The sequence below is a fragment of the Antechinus flavipes genome, chromosome 1, assembly GCF_016432865.1.
Source record: "Antechinus flavipes isolate AdamAnt ecotype Samford, QLD, Australia chromosome 1, AdamAnt_v2, whole genome shotgun sequence".
In the NCBI taxonomy this organism is placed as follows: Eukaryota; Metazoa; Chordata; class Mammalia; order Dasyuromorphia; family Dasyuridae; genus Antechinus; species Antechinus flavipes.
In genome coordinates this window covers 299,762,980-299,778,445 of record NC_067398.1, presented here as the reverse complement: position 1 = coordinate 299,778,445, position 15,466 = coordinate 299,762,980, and the positions used below count along the sequence as shown (strand labels likewise).

The 15,466-nt window shown below is 41.1% G+C and overlaps 1 protein-coding gene across 1 annotated transcript in view; it reads right to left on the bottom strand.

The window, feature by feature from the left end:
* Positions 1-15,466, bottom strand: part of LOC127545411 (uncharacterized) — a 169,075-nt gene that overhangs the window by 33,331 nt on the left and 120,278 nt on the right. Inside the window, exons 56-60 of the mRNA XM_051972685.1 lie at positions 14,421-14,534; positions 12,963-13,091; positions 11,599-11,760; positions 11,055-11,291; positions 650-815 (exon numbers count right to left, since the gene is read on the bottom strand). Of these exons, the coding sequence (XP_051828645.1) occupies positions 650-815; positions 11,055-11,291; positions 11,599-11,760; positions 12,963-13,091; positions 14,421-14,534 (808 nt within the window). The remainder of the gene's footprint in view (positions 1-649; positions 816-11,054; positions 11,292-11,598; positions 11,761-12,962; positions 13,092-14,420; positions 14,535-15,466) is intronic.

Below are 15,466 nucleotides of genomic sequence, written 5' to 3'. Positions count from 1 at the left end.
TTAAAATCTTTTAATTTTTTAAAAAGTAAATTTGTCTTTTATCATTTCAATTTTCTATTAATTACAATCTACTACCAGCACTACTCAATATTCTTTTGACATGTTTTATGTTGCCTGAAGACAGACTAGTAACAATGAAAGAGGCAAATTTTGGTTGGATATAAAGAAACCTACCAAGTAGCATACCTTCACTTGGGAGTTATTCTTCGATCAATGGATGATCTTTAGGCACTGATTAGATAACCAGTTGCCCAATAAATTACAGAGGGAGATACTTTTTTAGACATGGCTTAGAAAAGAGCACCCTAGAAGGCTCTTTCAACTATGAGACTCTGTGGTTCTTTTTCCTGAACGATCTATATATTTCAGTCATGTTTTCAGTTACGTCTAACTCTTTGTAACCCTATTTGGGGTTTTCTTGATAAAAATACTAGAGTGTCTTCATTTCCTTCTCCAACTTCTTTCACAGATGAGGAAACTGAGGTGAACAACTTAAGTGATTTGCCCAGGATTACACAACTAGTCAGTAAGGCAGATTTGAACTAAAAAAACAAGCTTTACTCCAGTCGCAACACTCTATAATCTGAGCCACCTAGTTACCCAAAATATACATACATACTCCCATAAAGTTACTGCTGCTTTCACCTACCTTTTCCATATGCTAGGTAAGCTCGGAGACAGTCTGGAGTCCGGGAAGCTGTCAACTTCAACTTTTCCTCTCTTTCCATGCTCCCCTGTAGCAGGACTACTTTCTGAGAGGATGATTCAGTGACCCTTCCCAGCAGGCTCACTTGCTGATTTCCAGGTGCCCTCATCTATAGTTGAGAGAGAAACTCAAGCCTACTGGATTGATCATGTCCTCTCCTACCCTCCATTATCCACAGTACCCAAAAAAGGCATGTCTGGGGATGTGCTGAGTGAAGGGAAAAAGAACAATAGGACTGACCATCTTCCTAATCTTTTCTGGCTCCCCACTTTCCCTCCCTTCTGATTAATAATGATTGTGTATATGGCAGGGAAGGAAATTAAGGTTCTGAAGTAAAAGGATAAGAGAGACTAATTGATTGTGAATCGAAGCATAGTATTTTCCCCTTTTTGTTTGCTTTTATTTTTCTTTCTCATGGTTTTTCTTTTCTTGAATGACACGACAAATATGGAAATATGTTTTAAAGGATTGCATATATTTAACCTATATCAAATTGCATGCTGTCTTGTGAAGGAGGGAAGTTAGGGGGGGAAGGAGAAAAATTTAAAACACAAAATTTTACAAAAATAAATGTTGAAAACTATCTTTTCACATATTTGGAAAAACAAAATACTATTAAAAATGGGAGACTCTCTATATAAGGAAAGTAAATGGCACCCTAAGTAATATGGGCATCAAACTGGAGGCTCCTTTGCTTTCAAAACATCTCCATCATTGACCCACCACACCCAGTTATATAGAGTCACAGAACCAGTTCTTCACCTTTAAAACACAGCCAAGGAGGAGAGAAAGTGTGATACATGCAAGCACAGAGTTTGGAATCCAAAGACCTAAATTCTAATCCTGTCACTTGGGAAATTTTGAGTAAGTCATCAGACCCTCAGTTTCCTCATCTGTAAAATGAATGGATGACTTATAGGGCTCTTCTGGCCCTTATCCTATAATATATGATATAATTTCCTATCAGAGTTGAGCATCTCCTAAGAGAAAATAGATGCTAAAAGCATTTTGGAAACTATATAGAACTACTGTATGCAGGATCAGAATTGCAGCTCTAGGTAGCGCTAGAAGACTATCTAATCCAACCTCCTCATTTTACAGCTAAGGAAATTGAGGCCCCGAGCAGGGTAAGTGAATTCTCCAAAGTCACACTGGTAAAGACTGACTTTAAAGTCAATATACCTTCCATGGTCCAATGCTGAGGCTACTAATTCTATTATGGGAGAAAGTAATAGGAATAGTAATTAAATTTTTCTGCAGGAAAGAAAGCCAAGGGGCCATAATGATGGGGAAAAGCCACCCTTTTGTCTGTGGATTTGGGCCCCAAGGGACTGGATATGACCCAAGAGGAGAGATGCTTGTCCAAGGAGATGGGGACGTTTCCCTCCAGTATCTGCCGCTAGATGGCGGTGTCGTGCAAGCAGAAGCAGCCAGCTTCCCTTCCCCAACCCATCTCCAGAAGAAGGGAATTGAACATTTACTCAGGAGCCCAGGGCTAGCTCCCGGCTGTGCTTTTGCATGGCAATAGAAAGGGAGACCTAAGGAATGGGAATTCTGGCCAGTGTCCCAGAGCCAGAGTCTCTTCTGCCCTGAGGACCAGAATGTAGCTTCAGGTGCAAGGTCAGCAATCCATCCATTTGATCTTCCTAATTTTATAACCTTCTACAACTGGAAAGGACCACATACACTATTTAGTCCAACCTATTTATTTTTACAGATGAGAAAACAAGCTCATGAGGTTCTCTCTTCTTTGAAAACAGAAAGCTGGAAGCAAATTCAATTGTATCCATAACCCAGAAAGATCTGCTCAAGATCAGCAGAGGTAGGATTTGAAAACAGGTCCTTTTCCTCCAGAGCCAGAATTCTTTGCACTGGATGACAAAATCTGACTTTTTTTGATGTGTCATCATTTCAGGACCCCCTGATGGAGCTCTAGCTTGTAGTTCTTCCCCAGACTTGGGGAGGTATAACTTGGCTCCAGCTGCAAGTATTAGGTAACCTATTGCCCCACCTCCTCCCTGCTGTCCAGGTTCTCTCCTTCACAAACAGAAAGCTGGAATCAAGCTTATCTGTGCCCACAACCCAGAGAGAGTTATACTAAAAAGAATCTGATCACGCAGCTCTTATCCCTGCTCCTGTATTGTTTTATGATGGTCCACCAGCACCATGTCAGGAAACTGAGTCACTTCCATCTGAATTGACTTAGGAAGATTCTGCAGATCACCTGGTGAGATAAGGTACTAGACTTTGAGGTCCTTTCTTGAGCTGACCTGCCAAGCATTCAAGCTGTACTGCAGAGAGCACAACCCTGATGGGCTGGCTACGCTGTTTGGACGCCAAACATATGTTTGCCCACAAGACTATTTTATAGAGAACTTACATAACGCAAGCACTCACACAAAAGTCAGCAAAAGTGATATGAGGAGACCCTCCAAGTCTCTGAAGAACTTCAGTAAAGAGAGGCATGGGAGATCCTGGCACAACCCACCCAGCCTGGCATGATTGCATCAAAGAATGCTCTGTGTTCTGAGTGAAGCAGAATTGCAGTAGTTCAAAAGAAGCATCAGATGCACTGATCTCCAAAATTTTATGTGGACTATTTGTGTCCGACCTGTGGAAGAGCATTCCAAGTTCATATTGATTGATCAGCCACAGTGGGAAACACAAGGAATACCTTGACCCTAAAATAATGATGTCATTTTGGCTGCTTAAGATCTAGGGGTTGTATTGGAAAACCAAGCATGATCCTCATATCCTTGCACACACACACAAAATGATATACAACAATGTCTTCACAGAGAAAGATAAAGTAAGGCAAGTGCTAAATGTGGTAGGTGTGACCTACATTCTATTCTCCCTAACTCCCTCCCTTCTCATCCTGAAATACACACTCATCCCAGTCCCCGTCTTCCAAGTTCTAATGTTTTTAGTCCTTTCCACATACCACCAGCATTCTGCTCACTTCTGACATCCCTCAATACTTTCCCTTCTGCCAGAGAAAAAGCAATCAATTGTTCCTCTTTCAAGTCATCCTACAACAAGGAGAAGGGTTCTTTCAATGTTCTACCAGGGGTCCTCAAACTTTTAAAATAGGGGCTGTCCCTCAGACTGTTGGAGGGCCAGACTAGAATAAAAACTAAAACTTTTTTTATGGGCCTTTAAATAAAGAAACGTCATAGCCCTGGGTGAGGGGGATAATCGTCCTCAGTTGCTGCATCTGGCCCCTGGGCAGTAGTTTGAGAACCCCTGTATCTAGCCAATGACATCTCTAGCTTTCTCCCCCTTCCAACCCTCTCTCCAGATCAGAATCCTTCTTTAAGCCCTACTCCTTTCTCTTTAGAGAAGAGGTGACCCTTGTTTCTTTGCATGTCCCCAAGAGAGAAGTGCCTAGCACTTCCAAGAATTTCTGATATTAGAAAATCCATTCCTTTTTGCTGGATGGGTGAGCCTGCAAATTAAAAAGGCTTATTTCAATGCCTTGGTCAGAGGTCCTTTCTGTAAGCCCCCCTTCCCTTTTTCTCAGAGGCTAAACAGGACTGAGGTAAGCCTTCTCAATAATTCCTAGCATCCTTCTTTCTTTCTTCCTTGTCCATATGAGATGAATTTTGAGTTTAAAGGTACTTCCCAGAGAAGGGAGTTTCCTTCTCACCTTTATCTGTAGGATCTCTCAGAACTCTTGTGACCCTCAAAACAGAAAGAATGCTGATCAATCTTGAGATCTCTCCTGATTCTGACCCTGCATTCCACGGTGCTTTACAGTTTTCAAAATGGTTTAGTATATATGTTACCTTAGGAAATGATCAGCTTTGAAGTTGAATTCTTACTTTTTCTAGACTCAAAGAAATCTAGGGTGTTCCCAAAAATCTTAGTGCAATTTTAAGTTATGAAAGCTGCACTAAGACTTGTGGGACATTCTCAAGGGTCTGCTCCGTCTCTCTGCGATGGACAAGGCGAATACGGCTCAAGGGTCTTATTATGCACAAACCCATCAGCATGGGAACACATAGCACATAGCAACAACGCAGAGACTATTAGTGATGACTCTCCCCACAGTCAGTGCAGGCTTGATGTGGTGTAACAAACATGAATTATGCACCCAAGTAACGGTATAACAAACAATATAAATCAACAGTATGATGTAAAAGATTGCCAGAAGTCCTAGAAGGAGAGTATGTAAACAGGAGTCACACATACACCTCTTCAGCAGCCAAGAGATAATCCAAAACCAGTCTATTGTCCATTGCTTCACATATCAGGGAATTCAATGATTCCCCCAAGTTTTTGAAGTCCAGCAAAAGTCTTTTTATGTCTTAGGGAATCCAATGATTCCAGCAGATTTTGAAGTCCTGTAACAGTCTTATCATTTCTCAGAAAATCCAATGATTCCTGAGGGCTTTAAAGTCCTACAACAATCTTATGTCTCAGAGAATCCAATGATTTCTGAGGGTTTTGAAGTCCAATGATTTTCTATGTCCATGAGTCAAACACCATAACTGCCACACTCTTTCAATGGTGAGCACAATCAGCAACAGAACCACCCGATGTTTCTTGGGTCTTCTCCTTCGTTTCAAGGGTCTGCTCCGTCTCTCTGCGATGGACAAGGCGAATACGGCTCGTTGGCACCCATCTGATTCCTTCTCCACCTGTAGAGATACAAGCAAACCCTCTCCCCCAAGCAGTTAGCCTATCTGGTCCCTTCCATTCACCACTTTCTGGGTCTCTCCACATCACCTGGCGATTATCTAAAGATAGTGGAGCTGCTCGCACTGGACATTGTCCTTCCGGTGGGTTATAAAACCTGTCTGCCGGAGCCAGTGCATCTTTGTCAAAAATCAAGAAGTTAATAGTATAAAGAGCTAGATTTAGTAGTGTAACCCTAGAGAACTACTAAATCTAGCTCTTTATACTATTAACTTCTTGATTTTTGACAAAGATGCACTGGCTCCGGCAGACAGGTTTTATAACCCACCGGAAGGACAATGTCCAGTGCGAGCAGCTCCACTATCTTTAGATAATCGCCAGGTGATGTGGAGAGACCCAGAAAGTGGTGAATGGAAGGGACCAGATAGGCTAACTGCTTGGGGGAGAGGGTTTGCTTGTATCTCTACAGGTGGAGAAGGAATCAGATGGGTGCCAACGAGCCGTATTCGCCTTGTCCATCGCAGAGAGACGGAGCAGACCCTTGAAACGAAGGAGAAGACCCAAGAAACATCGGGTGGTTCTGTTGCTGATTGTGCTCACCATTGAAAGAGTGTGGCAGTTATGGTGTTTGACTCATGGACATAGAAAATCATTGGACTTCAAAACCCTCAGAAATCATTGGATTCTCTGAGACATAAGATTGTTGTAGGACTTTAAAGCCCTCAGGAATCATTGGATTTTCTGAGAAATGATAAGACTGTTACAGGACTTCAAAATCTGCTGGAATCATTGGATTCCCTAAGACATAAAAAGACTTTTGCTGGACTTCAAAAACTTGGGGGGAATCATTGAATTCCCTGATATGTGAAGCAATGGACAATAGACTGGTTTTGGATTATCTCTTGGCTGCTGAAGAGGTGTATGTGTGACTCCTGTTTACATACTCTCCTTCTAGGACTTCTGGCAATCTTTTACATCATACTGTTGATTTATATTGTTTGTTATACCGTTACTTGGGTGCATAATTCATGTTTGTTACACCACATCAAGCCTGCACTGACTGTGGGGAGAGTCATCACTAATAGTCTCTGCGTTGTTGCTATGTGCTATGTGTTCCCATGCTGATGGGTTTGTGCATAATAAGACCCTTGAGCCCAGAAACCTGCTAGCAACCCCCACTTCCCTTTGGTGCTTTTCATCTCCCTTCCTGAGATGTCAGGGAGGGCGTGATTATCTCCTTTTTAGTGCTTTCACCTCCCTTCCTGAGAAGTCAGGGGGGTCGTGATCACTTCCTTTTCGGTGCTTTCACCTCCTTTCCTGAGAAATCAGGAAGGGGAGGAGATGGCTCAGTGGATAGAGCACTAGCCTTGAAGTCAAGAGGACCTGAGTTCAAATCCAGCCTCAGACACTTAACAATTCCTGGTTGTTGTGTGACCATGGGCAAGTCACTTAACCCCAACTGCCTCAGCAAAAGCAAAAAAAGAGAAGAAGAGAGACAAACAGAAAGGTCATTGCAATGGCAAAAGCAAACAGTCTCATCTTCTCCTTCCTTCTCCACTCCCCTGCCTCCACCCACCAAAATCGTCATTTCCTATACAACACATCAGGACTTGCACAAAGAGTGGGTGGGGGCCATTCTCTCTCCAAGCTTATCTATTAATAGAGTATGGTCCAATTACTATTTAGCCTCATGTGCTTGGGACCTCAGTGCATCAACTCAAGCCTCAGCCCATTACACATTCTGCATAGATGGGATGGAACCTTAGTTCAAAATTAGTCTAACTCTCCCATTTTATAGATGAATAAATTGAGTCCCAGAGTTGGGAAATGACTTACTGAAAGTCACACAGGTAACAAAGTGGAATCATGTGGAAATAATGGCATTGTCCAGATCTCCCATGGAGGAAATGTACTGATCATTCTCATATAGGTGCCACAATACATAAAGCACTAGACCTGAAATAAGAGGAAGACCTGAATTCAAATCCTGTCTCAGACACTTATTAGCTGTGTGACCTCATTGGGCAAGTCATTTAAACTCTGCTTACTTTAGTTTCCTCCTCCGTAATATGAATTATTAAATGAACAAATAAATGAAAAAATAAATAGTAGCACCGATACCCTCAGGATGATGGTAAAATTAAGATGAAAGAATATTTATAAAGCTCTTTGCCAACTCTCAAGTACTATACAAATGCTATGATGAGATAATGAAGATGACAATAATGTAATTCAATTTTCACATTGCTAACTTGGGTACAAGAAGTCTAGTATGGTTATACCTTAGGGAAGGGAGGTTTCTTACTGACCTCTAGTGGCTGTTTCCCTGTTCTCTCCTGCTTGCTTATTTGCTCCCCTTTCCCATCTTGATCCCAAGGGTCACTGATGATCCAGGATTCCACATCAACAACAACAACAAAAACCAGAGCATGCTCTGCCCACCAGTGCTGGGGAACAGCAAGGCTAGCCTTTGGGCCAATGCTTCCCCTCCCCACGACCTACCTGCCATTTCAATCTACTTATTTGTCCTTCACTCTGCAAGAACCATGACCTCAGGGAGGTGATGCAAGTGAATCCTTAAGTGAGGAGGGCTATGGAAGGTCACCTGCCTCACTTTCCCCTCCAGAGCCCTCTGGGACCAGTGGCCAGATATAGATCAGGAGGACTGCAGATGGCCCAGAAGCAATGGGACACCTGGGCCTTTTTAAGCGAAGGTCTCTGACAGGTCTCAATTTGACTGAGGTTGCTCCATTCAGCGATTAAGGCTAGGTGACAATTGAGGCAAAGAATCTCCTCTTTTACATAGTCAAAACCAAAAATCCAAATAAGTAAATAAATCTAGGAAGGGAAGACCTCCAGCGTTTCTGGCCAAGGTCCCAGGCCAAATCCCATTTGGTCATTGTGTGGGTCCTGAGTGATTCAGAGTGGATGTAAATAGCAATCATTTCTGCTTTTAGGCACTTAATAAATGCTTGTTGGTTGATTGATGATTCAGTCAGATAATTATGTCCATTCAAGGAATGGGTGGACCCCTTTGGCATCTGGTGAAGTCTATGGACTCCTACCAGAATGTTTTTAAATTCATAAAATGGAAATTCATAGGATTATAAAGGCAATTAAAGGTGAGTGAAAAGAAAGTATTTTCTCCCTAACTTCACAATCTTTCTTAAAATGTGAATTAGACCCCTGATAACAAACCCCCTAGTCTAGAGTAAAGTAAATTGCTAACTACTTAAAACGAGTGTTTCAAAAAAAAAATGTACTGAGAAAATACTCTTCTCAGCCAAGGAAATCTCAGATTCGGCAATGGTCTAACATTTTTTGTTGTTGTTCAATTGTTTCTTTCAATTGTCTCCAAATTTTCATGATTCTATTAGGGGTTTTTTGGCAGAAAAACCAGAATGGCTTACTGTTTCCTTCTCCAGCTCATTTTATGGATGAAGAAACAGGCTAACAGGGCTAAGTAACTTGCCCAGGGTCACACAAGTAGTGAATGTCTTAGGCCAGATTTGAACTCAGAAAGATGAATCTTTCTGATTCCAGGTCCAGTCCTTTATTTACTAAAGGACTTCTCTAGTTTTTCCTGATCCCCCTCATCTGCTAGTACCATCCCACCCTCATTGCCTTATTTATATTTTGTATAGATTTATATGTATAAACTTCTATTTCCTCCAATAAGAGACAGAGTTCCTTGAAGGTAGGGACTGTTTTTATCTCTAGACCTAGCACAGTGCCTGATAGATAGTGGACATTTATTAAGTATCTGTTGATTAATTCATATATACAGATATAGGGCTCATGATTTCGTGGATGCAGTGTATACCAATACTATTTATTGGTATTTATTTAAATTAATTTCATTTGATTTAATTTTTTTATTTTAACTTTTTTAATTTTTAAATTTAAATTAATTTAATTTAATTTATTTAAATATTTAATTTAATTTAATCTCATCTTATTTAAATTTTAAATTAATTTTCATTAATTAAATTATTTAAATTAATCTAAATTGCCTTTGGGTTTCCATTCCTAAAAAAGAAGTGGGCGCTAAGCAGGTTTGGTAGGTATCAGGCAATCTGCCTGACCCGAACTCTGGCAGTAACATGGAGGCAGCTTCCCCTGCACTGTCTGTCACTTTGGTTGGATAGATGAGCTTTGCTAAAATTGTGGCTCAGCAAGGTATCCTGGTACTAATGATGTGCATTGTAGAGCTTCAATGTTAGGTATGATTACTAGAAGAATTGATCCCTGGAGCAAGCAAGCAGAAGGTTATGAAAGAGATCAGTTTAGTTCCGAGGTCCCACCCTTTGGGGAGATGGTCCAGTCTGAAATCCAAGTTATGTCAAACTCCTGAGACCCACCCTCTGTAGGGCATTTGCCTCAGTTTGCCCATCCTTAAAATGAGCTGGAGAAGGAAAGCACTCTAGTACCTTTGCCTTAGAAAACACCAAATGGGATCAAGAAGAGAGTCAGATACAACTGAAAAAAGACTGAACTTGTAGGAAAAGGTATTTGAAATATTTGAAGAAAACTAGAGACAGTCTCTAAGCCGCAGAGGTGAGGAGGACGTGCATTCTGGGGTGCAAAGTTCCAAAGGGATGGATTGTGATGGGAGAAGAAGAGCAAAAAAGTCCAATATGTCTGGACCAAAGAGTTCATAAAAGGGACCAAAGTAGTATGAAAAGGCAGGTTGGAGGCTACCTGGGAAGAGTGTTAAATACCAAAGAATTTGAATTTGAGCCTTAAGGCAAATAGATTCATCAGGTATAATAAATATTAACAATATTTATTAAGCAGCTACAATGTGCCAGGCTCTGTATTAGTGCGGGGGATACAATATCTATAGGAGGGAAAATTGGAGTTAAGCCACAGAAGTAAGACATTAGCATATTCTGAGATCTACACTGACTCTACAGAGGGGAGCTCCTAGGCAAATACTCTGCTTAGTCTAAAATGCACCCTCACTGTAACCTCTGCCTTTTTGCCCCAATGATCTGGAACTCTTCACATGGAACCTGCCCTCCACCCCCACCCCCCAGCACATATCTCACTTGGCCTGCATCCAGATGTCCCAATTACTAAGACCCTCCTTGGGCCTCCTCCGCCCCCCACCAAGGATTACAATCAATCACTCCTCCTTTTAATCTCTCCTCACAAAGGCATGGGGAAATCTTCTCGGAAAGAGGCACCTCCTACAACTCTCCCACTCCCAGGCTCATCTTTAGACAATAAAGCTCTGATTGAAGCAAATCCCTGCAACTGAGTTCACTTAAAGGGAAATACCACTGGAAAGAATGTGATTCACTTGTAAATGAGCTAAAATTGCCCCGGATGAGAAAAGAAGAGTTATTGAGACATTATTCACCCTGGTTAAAGATTGGTTCCCTTTTGGCTTTGTAATTATACTTCACATTTGTACATAACACTTTTCAAAATGCTTCCTAGTACATCAGCTTACACGACAGGCAGTGGGACCCAGAACTGACTCCCAGGGGTCACAAGGGGAGTTACTGACTTAATGCAGACTAGAACAATGTCATCCTGAAATCAAAGACTAATGCATTTTTAAAGGACAGGGTCTTTGCCTGTTTTTGTTTTTGTTTTTTTAAGATTTTGGGAAACCAGGTCCATGTGTGTCCCTCCAAACTAAATGGCTACTAAATGGCTTTTCCCTTCCTCAACCCTAAGGGAGATGAGCTCTACTCACCTCTAGCTCTCCAGAGAAGTCTTGAGTCTTTGGGGTGCTGTGGTTCCTGAGGGTTAAGACCAACACCAAACCATCCCCAGGATCTGGGGCAAGGCGGAACAGGCTCCTGGACTGTAGCATGAAGCTACCTTGGCTCAGCAGATGTTCCCCAGAGATCACAACAGCCTGGAGAGAGACATGGGAACGGTTTCTAAGCTGAACTCTGGACACTGAATCCATCCCCACCAGGCTGACTGCCTCCTCAAAACAAAACCAAGCCCAATTCAAGAAAACTATCGAGTTCAAGTGTCAAAAGACATTTCAGAGAGCCATATTTTTGTAAGTTATCTCTGCTGAAAATGGAGTTAATATTACTTAAAATGAAAATAAGAGCATAAAGGAGGGAACATCTTCACTTGGGCTAGTGCCTGATGGGGGAAAAACTCTTGACCTTTGTTCCAGATGGGATAAACAGCCTCATTAATTATCAAATCAATCAATAATAATCACCCCTTTGCCCCCCTCCTGCCCAATCCCTTTCTACTATGAAGTAGATGCGACTTACACTGGCAAAATTACAGAATCCCAGCCTGAGAGAATGGCTGAGACGACTGAGGTAGTCAGTCTCTATTTCTCCCTGGAAGCTTTGTTTGGGGCAGGAGGTCAAGAAGATGTTCTCTAGAGTCACTTCTGCATGGAGTCTATCCGACTGGAGTGGCAGGTGTTTCTGTGGGAACAGAATAACCCAGAGAGGCTGGTGGTAGCTTTTTCAGTAAGAAAGAAAAATGCCTGCTAAATTGGATTTGACTTCTTGGTCACACTTATAGCTTTGGCCCTACAGATCTTGGAGAGACACACTGTTCTTACCCTGAGGGAAAGGGGAAGGAGCAATGGGAATGCGTTTTTCACCACACAGGACAAGCCATACTGCCATCTGTGTATGTCCATGTATGTAGCTATAACCAAGTACTGTTGAGATTTACAGCAGGAAAAAGGAGAGCCCTTCAAAAATATCTCCTCTCACGATCCAGTCTCTTGCCGAAGTCAGAAATTCTACCTACCATTAGATTTCATTTCTTTGGCTTATTAAAGGATTGATCCCCATTAATAGGGAAATAAGACAGAAGGAGAACACAACTGTAAGGTGTTTGTCAGCTTCTGAGCTAGTTTTTAAAATGTGGGGCAGGTCCTAAGAGGAAGAAGGGAAGGAAAGCCAAGTTGAAGGATCCTTTTTCTTTAGGAGGTAAGAAGGAAAGAAAGGCAAAAAGAAAATATTAAAGACAAACTTTCTGTATTTTGCAATTCTGTCTAGCAGTAGCTCCACTCTAGCTTCCTGGAAACCAAAGTTCTGAGCTGGCTATCATAATGTCTGGATGCTCCCTCTGGATACAAGACTTCCTCAAGTCATCCCAGCTACCTCAGGCAAATACCAGGAGAAGTCATCCCTGTGGGCCTTTTCCCCTCCCGTTTCTGTGTCCAACCCTATTTTCAGCTCCTCACTCCTGACACTATTCCCTAATATCTTAGTCATCCATAGAATCTCTCTACTTGGGGTATCCCAGAAGAAAAGGTATGTCACACTTTCCCTTCTGAAGCTACCATGTTGTGGAATCTTTAAAAGCTAAAGCTGTCAGCAGCCACTGCCTTCTGTGTGGAATAAAGCAATTTATCTATGAAAGGACTGAAGAAGCTTCTTCTGCTCTATCCCCAGGAAATCCAGCTGTGGTTGAAAAAAATAAACGAAAATGAACACCAAAACTAAGAATCAAATCAGCTCGCTAGCCATGGGATAACTCAGGTACCATTTTCTATGAAAGAAATGAGATGGAGTTCCTTCCAGGCTCATGAGAATAAGTAATTCAGAGATAATAGAAAACAGCCCCCCTCTTCCTGGATATCACAGTATTGCTTTGGCTTTTTTCATGTTACCTCATATTTCAGACTCTGTTTGACTTTCCGGCTGTCCCAGGACAGATCAAGATGCTCGCTGAACACTACTGCAGTCTGAGTTACAGAGCCACAGGCCTTGAGATTGCTCAGGGGCAGGAATTTCTGGAGCTAATCAAGGGAAAAGCATGGGTATTAATGATTCTGGGAAAAGGGATATTTTTTTCCTTTGGTATGAAAATTAAGTGATCATACTTTAGTAGTGTTCTCAGAGTTTAATAAAATACAGCCGTACTCAGAGAAAAAGGGATAAACCAGCTAGCTGGCTTCAATTTATCTTGTCTGTATCATGCTTGCACAATGATGTTTATATATAAAACAACAATAATAGTCAACATTTATATGGGCTTTGCTATATTACCATATAGTAATAAAGTTATATATATATATATATATATATTTGATTCTCATCAATTATCCCCAATTTACAGATGAGGAAACTGAGGTAAACAGAAAGTAAATGATTTGTCCAGATCAAACAGCTAGTAATTATCTGAGCTCATGTTTGAACTCAGGTCCTTGGTCTAGACTGTGAGTTCTTTGAGAGCACATCTTTGATTTGGTTTTGTTTTGCGTTTTGTTTGTTTGTTTGTTTTTTGGTATTTCCAGAGCAGGGCACATATCAGGTGCTTAATAAATGCTTGTTAACTTTACTTTGATATCTCTTCTTGTTCTAAAAATCAAGTCTGGTCACAAAACCTGAATCCTGATCCAGAAATCTAGTGAGGTAGCGAGAACGCTTGTTGGTTAATATAAAATACAGAATATAACTATAATAATAATAGCTTAATATAAAAGAAACATCTTTGGAATTTGAACTTGATGCAAAATTTCGTTCTTCTTTGCCTAGTTTTTCTGGCAGAAAGGCATTGTGTTTGTGCCAGAGAAATTAGAGGAATAACTGCATTTCTTTAGTAGCATCACGGCCAAGGCCTGTACAGGGTACCACATCTTGATCTGTGAGCATCTAATTCAAAGCATTTCCAGAGTATTTGCTATGTATAAGGTTCTGTGCTAGATGTCCTGGATAATAAAGTTGTTTTTTGTTGATGTTATTATTTTTTAACATTAAAGTCCACGTCCTCAAAGAGTCTCACATTTTCTGGCAGACATAGGAACTATGATGAAAATGAAGGTTTTAGAACAAGCCATCAAATGAACATATAGACTTATGACTCCCCCAAACTCTTCCTCTCTGAGCTGTTGGAGATTAATTCTTAAAGGAATGTATGTATTCTGCAATGATCCCTGTGTAATAGAACCCCTGTTGGGGGGCAAAACCTGCTTCCTTTTTTTGTGTGTGTGTCCTTAGCAATCCTTGTTGATGGTAGCAGGAATTGACTGTGCCCTTGGAGTTGATGGCCGATGGTTGCCCATGGTATTGCCCTCTCAATCCCCAGACCCCCTCAGAGAGGAATCCTCATTCCCCATCACAGGTACCTGTCCTGAGGTTGCAGTGAGACAGCCTTCCCAGATGGTCACGATAGCTTCTGACCTATCTGCCCAGAGGAGCTGGAAGTTGACAGGTTTCCCCCTATTCCAGGTAAGTTGTACCTATAGTCAGAGGGGAGAATCAGATGCTTCAGAATAACAGGACCGGACTGGCAGCCCCAATTTCTGCTCTGTACCAGGCCCCAGTGCCTACACTAGGTCTCCAAGCTGTAGACTTGTCCCATGGCTGAGATCTGGGTACCAGATGGAGAAACCAAAAGAAACCAGGGCAGAAAAGATCTTATCTTCTCTCCTCTCCCTTCTTTCCTTCCCCTCCCCCCTCTTTTTTTCTCTCATCAATCTTCTTTTAAGAATGGATGCTAAATAATCCATGCTTAACTGCAGCCTGCTTGGGGAGGTGGGGGAAAGTAAAGTAAAAACTGCACAGCAGAGAACAAAAGAATAACCTACAAGGAAGCAAAGATGGACAGTTATGAATATTATATTTTTCTATTATATATGCTTTCTTGAAATGGAAATTTATTCTTAGTTATTTTGAATCCTCTCTGATATTTTGCGAGGCATATGACAATCTTGTGTTTTGTTTTTCTTTTTCCTTCTATTTTGTTTTTTCTCATTTTGTATGTAGTTTTACATAAACAAATAAATGCATTTAAAACTAAATAAAAATTTAAAAAAAAGTATAGATGCCATCTGTCTTGAACAGTTTTGACAATGACCTACTTGGAAGCAGGGGGTTCTTAAAATCACAGTATCTCAAGCTAAAAGGGGATTCAGAGGAAAACTAGCCCTATTTCTTTATTTTATAGATGAGGAAACTGAGGCCCAGAGAAGTTCAGAGCCTTGTTCTAGGACATATAAGTAATAAATTATAAAGTGGGATCTGAACCTAGATCCTCTGATTACAGAGATTTTTTTCCACCTCTTAGAAATCTTTGTAGTTTTCAAAATAATATTTTATTTTTTTACACATAAAGATAATTTTTAACATTTATTTCTTATAACATTTTGAGTTCCAAATTTTCTGTTTTCCC